The sequence below is a fragment of the Larimichthys crocea genome, chromosome VI, assembly GCF_000972845.2.
Source record: "Larimichthys crocea isolate SSNF chromosome VI, L_crocea_2.0, whole genome shotgun sequence".
NCBI classification, from domain to species: Eukaryota; Metazoa; Chordata; class Actinopteri; family Sciaenidae; genus Larimichthys; species Larimichthys crocea.
The window spans coordinates 13,261,254-13,272,866 of record NC_040016.1 but is presented as its reverse complement, the minus strand read 5'-3'; the positions used below and the strand labels follow the sequence as shown (position 1 = coordinate 13,272,866).

The 11,613-nt window shown below is 39.9% G+C and overlaps 1 protein-coding gene across 7 annotated transcripts in view; it reads right to left on the bottom strand.

Annotated features, from left to right (window-relative positions):
• kcnab2a (potassium voltage-gated channel subfamily A regulatory beta subunit 2a) overlaps positions 1–11,613 on the bottom strand; it is a 79,625-nt gene that overhangs the window by 19,680 nt on the left and 48,332 nt on the right. Inside the window, exon 1 of one of the 7 annotated variants that reach the window (XM_010731339.3) lies at positions 9,424–9,635. The exons of the other annotated variants lie outside the window; for them this stretch is intronic. Coding sequence (XP_010729641.1) covers positions 9,424–9,635 — 212 coding nt within the window. Of the gene's footprint in view, positions 1–9,423; positions 9,636–11,613 lie in introns of those variants that run through there. 7 annotated transcript variants of the gene reach the window in all.

Here is an 11,613-nt window from a genome sequence, read left to right as displayed (position 1 = left end):
AAAGAAAGAAAATCAGAAAACTCGTTCACCTCTAATTGCAACTCACCCTCACTAATTCATCTTGGTCTTTATCTGAAGCAAAAAAAAAAAAGCCATGCAGCTGGCAGCAGTAAACATGGTAGAAAGCTGTAGGATTTGCACAATGAAGCACACAGCCATTCCTGTTTCATACCAATTAGATGTATTCAAGTATTGGATAAAATGGGCCAGCATACTGAGATAGAGGTGATACAGAGAGGCAGATAAGAACTTTTCCTTTAATCACAGTTATTTGTATAAGCAGCTTTTCAGAACAATTGGTTCACCCAGTTTCTCGTTTTTTCATATTGCCAAGTCAGGATATTTTTAATCTTTCAGGCCTGTCCTTATCCTCCACTGTTGTACCTCCCTTTCTCCCTCCTTTAGTGGATGGGTGTTATGTAAACCTGATTGGAGGAGAAACCACCTGCAGCCAAGGCAAACGTGTGGCATTTTGTGTGTGTTTTTCTAAAGTTGAAGCCACGGGTGTGGTAGTATTATAGTTCTGCTCCGTAACATATCTCTCAACACTTTACTCTTTACAGCACTGTGACCTTGTTCTCTCATTCATCACCCTGTCCTGTCCACTAACCTTACAGTGACTTTAAGCCCTCTCTCCCATGCATGCCTCCAGTCCTTCCTGATGCTCCACTCTGCACTCTAGAGGTCTAACCAGTAATAATATATGGTATAGAGCTTTAAATCGGAAATGGTGTATGTATGTAGATGTGTTTCTATGTTAACAAGAATCCCTCTCAGCCATCATTATATAAACACACTGACTTGACATTTTCAGCATTTAGTTGATGCCCTGTATGTTATAAGTTATGATTAAAGGATGCCAGCAGTAGAGCTAACTTCATCCAGAGAATTTGTCGGAGAATTGCTGCTTTTTTTAACAGTACTGAGTTGAGATGACACAAAGTGAAATAATTATGTGTCAGGTAGCTCTAATTGATCTTTTGTTTTTGTTTTTTTTGACAATCTGGGTGTATATTTGTCCTGCATGAAATGTCCATAGTGGTGGAAGAAGTGTGAAGAATCAGTGTGTTATGAGAGTGTATGAGAGTAGTGTAATGAGTCACAGCTTTTTAATTGTCATTGACTATTAAGTCATGTTCAGTATCTCAAGGCAGTAGTGTCACACATCCTAAATGAATGATGCATGACATGTGTTGCTTTGAGGCTTTTAAAAAAAATTATTATATTGATTTGATCTGCAGGGTCGTACAGTGTTTATTTAAATTTTATTGAGGGCCCCGTGTAGGAGTGGAAAATGTCTGACTTGCGTCAAGAATTTCCACTGTTTTTTTTTTCTTTCTGTGTTGCTTTTTTTTTCTAGAAATTATGTGTCAACCGTTTAATGAAGCTCTAATATGGCAGAGAAAGAAAAAAGTGTGTAATAGAAAGTAGGTTCAGATAAAGATGATCAGGTGAAAAAGACTATACATCTATATTCTTGTCTACACTTAATATTTAAAAACAGCATAATTCACCTTGTCAATTTCTTGACTTGAAATTCTTGACGCAAGTCAGATATTTTCACTCCTACATGGGGCCCATCAATAAAATTTAAATAAACACTGTACTGACCCTTCAGATCAAATCAATATAATATTTTTTTTTAAAAGCCTCAAAGCAACACAATGTCATGCATCATTCATTTAGGATGTGTGATACTACTGCCTTGAGATATTGAACAGGACTTAATAGTCAATGACAATTAAAAAGCTGTGACTCATTACACTACTCTCATAACACACTGATTCTTCACACTTCTTCCACCACTATGGACATTTCATGCAGGACAAATATACACCCAGATTGTCAAAAAAACAAAAACCCAAAAACAAAGATCAATTAGAGCTACCTGACACATAATTATTTCACTTTGTGTCATCTCAACTCAGTACTGTTAAAAAAAGCAACAATTCTCGACAAATTCTTTGGATGCAAGTTAGCTCTACTGCTGCATCCTTTAATCATAACTTATAACATACAGGGCATCAACTAAATGCTGAAAATGTCAAGTCAGTGTGTTTATAAATGATGGCTGAGAGGGATTCTTGTTAACATAGAAACACATCTACATACAGTACACCATTTCCTGATTTAAAGCGCTATACCAATATATTATACTGGTTAACTCTTAGAGTGTCAGAGTGGAGCATCAGGAAGGACTGGAGGCATGCAGTGGGAGAGAGGGCTTAAAGTCACTGTAAGGTTAGTGGACAGGACAGGGTGATGAATGAGAGAACAAGGTCACAGTGCTGTAAAGAGTAAAGTGTTGAGAGATATGTTTACTGAGCAGAACTATTAATACTACCACACCCGTGGCTTCAACTTTAGAAAAACACACACGCTAAATGCCACACGTTTGCCTTGGCTGCAGGTGGTTTCGTCCTCCAATCAGGTTTACATAACACCCATTCCACTTAAAGGAGGGATGAAAGGGAGGTAGCAACAGTGGAGGATAAGGATAGGCCTGAAAGATTAAAAATATCCTGACTTGGCAATATGAAAAACGAGAAACTGGGTGAACCAATTTGTTCTGAAAAGCTGCTTATACAAATTAACTGTGATTAAAGGAACAGTTCTTATCTGCCTCTCTGTATCACCTCTATCTCAGTATGCTGGCCCTATTTATCCAATTATCTTGAATACATCTAATTGGTATGAAACAGGAATGGCTGTGTGCTTCATTGTGCAAATCCTACAGCTTTCTACCATGTTTACTTGCTGCCAGCTGCATTGCTTTTTTTTTTGCTTCAGATAAAGACCCAGATGAATTAGTGAGGGTGAGTTGCAATTAGAGGTGAACGAGTTTTCTGATTTTCTTTCTGTTGAAAACACACTAATCAGTTTTCTTGCCAAGATTTAGATGAAAAATTGATGAAGTGGTATAAAACCTAGAGCCAGAAAACGATTATTAAAGCTCAGCATAAAGACGAGAGGCTGGAGTGAACAGCCAGTCCAGCTCTGACCAAACTAGAGAGTCTACCAGCACATCTAAACCTTACTCCTTTTGGTGTGGTAATGTTAAGCTGGTGTTGTACTTCTGTTGAAACTGAAGATGGTGTGTTCTCACAGGCAAATAGAAGCACTGCATTGAGCTTTGACTGAGCTGTGGTTGGTTGATACAATTTTTCCACTGAAACCAACATGGAGTCATCTCTAGCTGGTGAAAAATGTGATGCTAATGTGATTTCTTCCAGGCTACATATATCATCAAAGCTACACCAGCTTACTTTCTTATTTTAAGGAGGCTAACTTCTTACTGTGAGGAAATTTGTGGTATCGCTCATGAAAGCCATTAAATAAACACACACACACAGTTATACACACTTTATGCTGGTATATTTGCTTCTAGCACTGTATTTGACAACAGCCCGAGATCATGTCCAATGTGATTTCTTCTGGAGCATACCAACTTTAAACAGCCAGAAACAGAGCCACTGGCATTGAAGCACTTGAAGACAGTTGTCAATGGCAGTTTATCTACTTTTCTTTTTTTTACTTGGGCATAAACAGATTGCCGGCTCAGAGGGTTTTCCTGAGGCTGAATTTGTTTTTCTTCTAAATCAGGCGTTTTCAGAGTCTCTTGTCAGGAGATAAATCTGCCAGTGCCCACAGGAACGGAAAACCTTCTGCTATATGCTGGAGACGACCGAGGGAGAATCATATTAGGACCTGTGGGAGATTCCAGGTCTTATACTGTAATGTCACACGCTCCAACATCCTGACACTGAATATCGTAGCCAAAGGACACCAATGGCGTACATTCACTGACAATATAAGGAGATTAAATGTATTTTATAATCCTATATTAAATGTGAGGAAAAAGTAAGGGAAGATGTCGTAATGAATGTTGATCGATGAATTATTAATCTAAAGATGAATTGTTAATGAAACTGAATGAAAATCACTTGTTGCAGCTTTAATCATAAATAAACTAATTAGAGGTTTTTACATAAAAGGTCCAATAATACCTACTATCCTGAAGAGGCCATCCTGTTAATAAAAAGATTGCATTGGGAACTGTATCGATTTAGAGCAAACTGATGCCATCAGCCTAATTTTAAAAAAATATGGAGTTTAAATATTCATAACACGCATGACTAAGCATGATGATGCGCGGTTCGTGGGATTTTCCCCTGCTAGTTGTGCTGCAGTACTCTCTAAAGTAAGCCAAAGCTCTGGCCTCATGCTACAGCAGAGCCACACTTCTGTTTATGCTACAACCTGTCCTCAACCGCCGCCTTACACATTATGTAACGTGCCATTTCGAATGCTTCTCATGCGGGACGAAAAAACTAAACAGAAATTTATTTGTCAAAACAAGTCGGTTGATCCAAAGTCTAAACCGATCTCTGTGCTGTGTATGCAGAATAACAGCCTTGTGTGGGAGTTTGAAAATGCATAACTGCATACATAATATCTACCAAAGTCCGACTGCGTCTGTATTTTAGCATGCTATAGGGACTAATAATCATGTGTAAGGAAAGGCACCCTTAAGGCAAACAGTTACACTGAATTCCCACACGCACACACTTTAAACAGTATGAACTGACAACAATTCAGATACACAGTGAATAAAGGTCTTGCCTCTTCTTGCTGTGCACAACAGAGTTAATAAATCTAAGCTATTTCTAGAGGATTTAAGAAAATAACATGCAGAGAGAAATGAGTGGTGCTAACATACACGCACACACACAGAGGCTCTAATTAAACTCTATCAGTGAGGCAAAGAAAGAACAGCTGTCTTCATTTTCTCCTTCAACACAACACCACAAACCACCCACCCCCCCCACACACACGCCTCACTCGCTTTCTTATACACCAACACAGACAAACCCTCAGTGCATACAGTGAAACACAAGCCTGCATCAATAAATGAACCATCCCACCGTTTGGCAATTTCCCTCTACATGCCCAGAGCAAACAGATGGTGAATGTTCAGTACGCATTTAAGATGGTACCTAAGTGGCTGCTGTGGCCTGAAATCTATGCTCAGGATGAGTCTTCTTAGTATTTACATCAGAGTGGCCAAAGTGTACTGCTGTGTGTGTGTGTGTGTGTGTGTGTGTGTGTGTGTGTGTGTGTGTGTGTGTGTGTGTGTTGAACTGCCACGGTCTATTTATGATTCATATTTCAAGGGGGAGTGCGGGCTGTGGAAAAAAAAAAAGAAAGCTGGCTCCCTGATGAAGAGCCCTCAGAATGCAGGAAAACGTCCCAGCATGCACCCACACTCACGACGCCCCAAATCTCACACCCACAGCTTTTGTCACCCAAGCCTGAGCGATGCATGCTTTGCATTTGTGTAACAAAATATCGGAAGAAGAAAACAATGCTCAGTTTCATCTTGGGAACAAAAAACGTTCCCACATTATAGCACCAATTTGTTTCACTCATTCTCGTTCTCCGATGAATAATAATTGGATGCGTACATGTTGCATTTGTGAATTCTCCTCCCGTATCTGTCTTTATACATTCTGCCATCTGTCACGTCAGGTAACCTTAAGGTTTACGATATGAAAACAAGACCTCTGGGGCTGGATTTTTTTAAGCAGTGGCTCATCTCTGTCTTTGATAATGATACATTCACAACTTCACACAACACGGTGGTGGGATTTAAACGCCATCCGCTTACACAACACTGCCAGTAGCTATTTACTGTGGCTGTGACTCACTGTCAACTTTACAACCAAAATGTGGACCTCCAGAGATGTGAGGAATCCTACTGACAGTCTGGGCTGAGGCGAGTTTACTTGTAGATTTACACCGGGGTGGGAGGTGAGTCAGCTCTGATTTACATGGCCACTGCAGTAAAAAGATACTGAGTGCAACAGCAGCAGAAGAGCTTTAGAGCGGATACAAGCTGAGACAAAGAACAATACCCTACTCTGACAAAAAAAAAAAAAAAAAAAAAAAAGCACAAATGTTACCCACAACAGCTTATACGGAGTTCTTATATTTACCGGTAGTCTGCACGAAGCACAAAAAAAGGCAGTTCAAACGAAAAGTGATACGTATTCAAACTTATTCAACTCAGCATTACTTTGCAGGAGTGTATTTGCTACGCCTAAGCAAATAAAACTAGCTCTTGTAAAAGTGAGTCATTCCCTCAAGACTTTCAAGAAGTTTGCTTGCCTGAAAAAAAAAAAAAGAGCTGATAACCGGACTGTGAAATGCGGGGACTTTATGGGATTGACTCTCCACCTGAACTGCCTTCCCAATCTCACAGATATTCTTCCATTCCCTGAGCAAGACTACTTTACATAATCATAAGCCATTTTGTGCGCATCATTAATTCAGCACTGACTGAAGCCATTTAATCATTCCTTGGAAGACGTGCGGGCTCTCGCAGTCAAGCTTGATGATTTTAACCAGTCATGTCATGCAGGCCCAATGTCACATTACAGAACGGCTCAGTCTGCTGTGAGGCGGTCCACTAAAGCTGCTGCAATCCCTCAGTACCTTGAAAAGATGTTCATTCTGATGGTTTCTGTGGCCTTGTGGGGGAGGTCACTCGCAAGGCTAACCTGCATCTTTGCCCACAGATGTTGACTGACAGGCTTGATTCAAGCTCAAGGCTGCCGTTCAAGGAATTGGACAGGACTGTATGCAAATGAGGTCGATCTGTATTTCACACTGCAATTCTGCAGTGTGAATAATCGTGGAAAGTTTTTTTTTTTTTTGTGTGTGTGGATAAGCTCTGACTGTATTCTTTTGGGGACAGTTATAAAACCACTAACGCAACTAACTAATGTCTTTGTTAAATTCAGTTTTCATTTTGACAACCAAAGGAAATCTCAGATGAAAGGAGAAATACACGGCCATGTTAAAGGGCTTGAGAGCTTCAACTCCGAGAGGCATGTTTGAAAGATACTCAGTGACATGAGCACAGCCTACTGTACTTCCTCTCGGGCATAGTGCCTAGTACCAGCATTAACCTTAGCACTCTCCCTTTCTTTCTTACACTCTCTCCTTCCTTTCCCTTCATTCACGTCTCTTCAACACCACAAAACACCATGTTGTACCCTCTGTGCATGCATCTCTGAGCCTCATGCTGCATTCAGGGCTGCATTACCTTCAGTGTTGATCAGACACACACAAACACAGAGCCTGTTACGTGCTTGAGACTACAGTGTGGAAGAGAAGAACATAAACAGCCGCTGGCCCTCCAGAGCTAAGAATTATTTTACTCATTCAATATCATTAGCCTCAATAATGACAGTGTGCCAACATAGTGAGGCTGCCGCTAGCAAGTCAGATTCAGAGCATTGCGATGTGTATTCAGACAACAGGAGTGATGGTGTGTAATCTGTGACCTCAAATCAACGCCAGATCTTAATTGTCTGTCAACATGCCACTGATTCTTCACCCAGACGAGTTTTAAAGACACACCATCACCTTACAGTTTGTTTTTTCTTGAGGTTTGGGGCTCAAGAAATAACAAGAAATAACAAAAACAAAGGAATTTAACACTTGAATGATAATCTGATAAAAGAACGCAGTACAAATATATAACAAAAATGTTTTTTTGGTGATGATTTTTGTTTGGTAAAATATAAGAATGTGTAAGTGATTTAAAAATTCTGTATTACAAACAAGAAAACAGCTGACAAGCTTTTGATGGAGGCTCTTTGTTAGCCTCTATGGTCAGATTTCTGCTGCCGTTTTAAGATACTAAAGAAATAAATATCTAATATCACTCTGCATTCAAGAAATGTGTTTAATTATGTAAAAAAAATGTATCATAAAAGTAGTAACTAGCAAGCAAAAAGACAATGGTAACACTCGACAAATATTAAAAACATGGAAGACCGTTATATTTAAGACTATGTTAAGACTAATAATAATCAATATTTTTTTATATACATCACCACAAGAGTATGAACAAAACTTAAATATGTAAATTGTAACAGCTCGGCTAAAATATACATGTAATACATGCTTTCAGGTTTTTGGTGAATGGCCATTTTAAATCAATATTTAATGTCAAATAATTGGTGAGCAGTTGATTGACAGGTGGGAAAATATAAAGAGCAGGTCATTATTGCCAAATAACTCTTGACGGGTCAAGTCTGCGATACAAAGCAAATGCATTGCATCAATGGTCAGCTTGTGCGGATCATAATGTACTGTACCTTACCATGCTGAAAAATACTGGGGAACTCATTTTCTCACCAACACTGCCTACAGATTTTATGTTCCTCCTCTGCCGTTCAATTTGCCTTTCTCTCCTCTACCCTCTGCGCTTTCCACTTCATAATCTCTTCGCTTTTCAGCCCTTGTATAAAGGCTGGAATCATTTGAATAATTCACCACACAAATAGAAGACATTTGCATTTTGTTCTAAATGATTTTCTGCAAGTTCTGCTAAATGTTAAATATGGCAGATAACACAGAGACATTAGTTTTCATGTCTTTTGGGGTTTCTACACACAAATTTAATTTATTTAAGGGACTTCTTTTCTCTAACCCATCATGTCAGCTTGTCAAAGCAACAGAGCTGTAAATACTATAACAGACCCGCAATCAGTAATCAACTGATTAAGAGGGGTGGCATAAATATTCAATGCAGCATCATGTGAACATACGATGTTATGGGCAAAAGCTATCATTATGCAGTGTTTGCTCATAGCATGTCAGTCGCACCCGTTGATATGACAAAAATGGTTATTCAAAAACTGACAACTGACTTTATAGCTTTTGATTCAGTGATTGGTGATATGTGATTTGAATATTTCTGCTGTAAGTTCATCAAAATGATCTGCAGTGATAATAAATACAAACCCACACGATAAGAAAATTCAAAATGCAGGGATTATCAATTACACAAAAAGTGTTTGATGACGACAGTGTTTTTGTACTTAAGGGACTAATCTGAAAAAATACTAATTAGTTTCCCCTTTAAAGCTGAACAAATGCAGCTTACTGTAATTTGTTTGTAGTGCTCAGTGCACAGAAGAGATTAGACAGCATGGCCACTAACTTTACATTTAAATTAAATTCCAACCACTTCGCTTTAATTTTTAAATTGAAACTTTTTCACTCACTCACGCTGTTTTTTAGGTCCCACTTGATAAGTAAATACAAGTTTGGATACGTGAATTAATTACTGCCATACTGCTGTTAACTGTCATCAATCTTAAGCAGGAGTTTGACAGCTCTGACAGGGAGGAGTAACAAAGAAAAACTGGCATACAGTAGCAAAGTGGAAAACTGATCTGTCTTCTTTGTCGTGTGTTGTAGCCTGAGCCAAGAAATTTGACGGTCATCATTCTTAATCTACTTTAGCACAAATCCTGCAGTTTAAAGTCAGTTGAAATATTTTTTATAGGTCTGAAAGTGTTTGGGTCAAATGTATAGCCGTCAGTGAACACTTCAGACATGCCCTACCTATACTTCATGCCAGTCTTCATGCTTTGCTCGCTGGAGGAAGGCACACTCTGAACAGAGAGTTGTCCCAGACTGCGAGCCACCATCGCCACTGCTCTGAACTTGCTGCGTGTGCCTGTGCTGGGGCTGTTGGCATTCTGTCGGTTTAGACGGTCCTCAGTGTTGCGGCTCACGCCCCCGCGATGGTCCGTGCATACCAACGACACCTGCATCCTGGCTTTTGCCCGGCTGTCCCAGTTGCAGATACTTTTAATTAAAGCTTTCCTCTAGCTAAATCAGGCAGGGCAAACTCCCAGAGGTTGAAAGTCTGAGACAGTCTACTCTGAATCCAGCCTCACACACACAATGATTCTGTTAGAAATCACTGCCCAGTCTCTAAAGTGACAGACAAGCTCACAATGTTCAGTAAAAAAAAAAAAGAAGAGGGGTGGAAGGTTGGGAGGTGTAGGACCGCTGATCAGGTGAAAACAAAATCCTCTCAAAGGAAGTCCAAATCCAAGCAAAACATTACAGCATCTCTGCCTCAGCTAGGGTGAGAAACAAATGTGCAATCACTGCAAACCCGCGTCCACTGCAAAGCTATAAATAAAAGGAAAAATCAAATCTTCTAAAAATCAGAGTCCAGAAAAACGCGCGCTTCTATGAATTCCTCTCTGCAAGGTCTTCCTTGATTCATCTGGGTGTCCTCCTGTCGCTTTATCATTTAATCAGAGGCTCATCAGAGGCTGACAGGCAGATTTAGAGTCTTGCAATTTCCTTTCAAAGCTGAGCTCAGTGCTAGAGATAACACCTCTTGCTGCCAAGCTTTAAGAGTGGAAACGCATAGATCCACACAAAGAGATGGAGAGAATAAAACAAAAACACACAGGTTTTCATCTCCTCTTCTGCCGAATATTCTACTTAATACTAGCAAAAGGGCAACCTCATATTCACTTCCCAGCTCTGACCGTTGCCCGGATTAAAGTTACATCTGTATGCCTTGTGCTCAGCATAAAGAGGCAGGGTGCACCCAGGCAAGAGATGGGAGGAGAGAGAGAGAGAGGGAGGGAATGTGGTGGGAGGGATATGAAGAGGAGCTGTGAGAAGGAATATTCAGAGAGCGTGAGACAGCAAGGCATTGAAATCTGTTGTGTTTACAGCAGCCTCTCTTAAGAAAAGAGTAGTGCATGGTTTTTGTGCTCATCTTTGTCCGTCTGTTGCCCTGCAGTGTGGTTTAACACAGTTTATTCTGGCAGAAGAAAAAGGGGGAGCTGAATGCTCACTGGACAGGACTTTGCAATAGCCTATGGTCCCAGAAAAGGGGACACTCACGTGGGCCTGTTCAACTGCCCATGAAATATTCATTATGTAACTTTATCTGTGACAATATTATGTCTAAAGCAGGGCTGTCGCAGACATAACTGAGATGCTGTATATTTATCTACACTGCTTTAGTCCTCGTCCTCCTAATTATAATACTGTAAAGTATTAAAATAAATATGTAATCTTACATATTCATAAACTGTGCAAAGCAATAATTGGAGGTTACAGGATACAGCTCCAAGATACTGTTGTGTAACATCTGTTATTACTGGTTATTAGACACTCATCTGATGAACAATAAAAGTATTCTGAGTCAGTGCAGGTGAGCGTGAATAGTAAAAATACGATAATGGTTGGGGGTTGAAAGTAAACACCACAGTAATTGGACTCAACGCAACAGTGGCTGCAGATTGAAGAGACAGTAGATGAGACAAATGCTCCCAGTAATATAATACTGAAGCTTATCTGAGTGGACCAGCTATTATGCCATGGGGATAATTAAAAGAGATGCCATCAGGAGCAGACATGTAGAGTAAAGCAGTGGAAGAAGCGACCTCCATCAAAGGAATCCAGCAAACAGGCTGTTGCTAACTGACAGCCCTATTCTTGGAGCTATGACCTTTTGGTCTCTTGGACTTAAATAGAACCCTGAGGGAAAAAGGTGGTTTAATTCGACCTAAATCTGATTTAAATTTCGCACTGGGTGCTGAGAGAGGAAAAGGCAAGCTCAAGACGACCTTTTCCAAGCCTCCTCCTTCTAAGAAACGCAAGGCGAGCTTGAATTTAAAAGGGATGCCCCAATATACATAATGAATGTATGACTGCATATAAATCTCGACAGTGGCAGCAAAAGCAACACATAGACAAGACTGATGGGCTCTTTGCAGG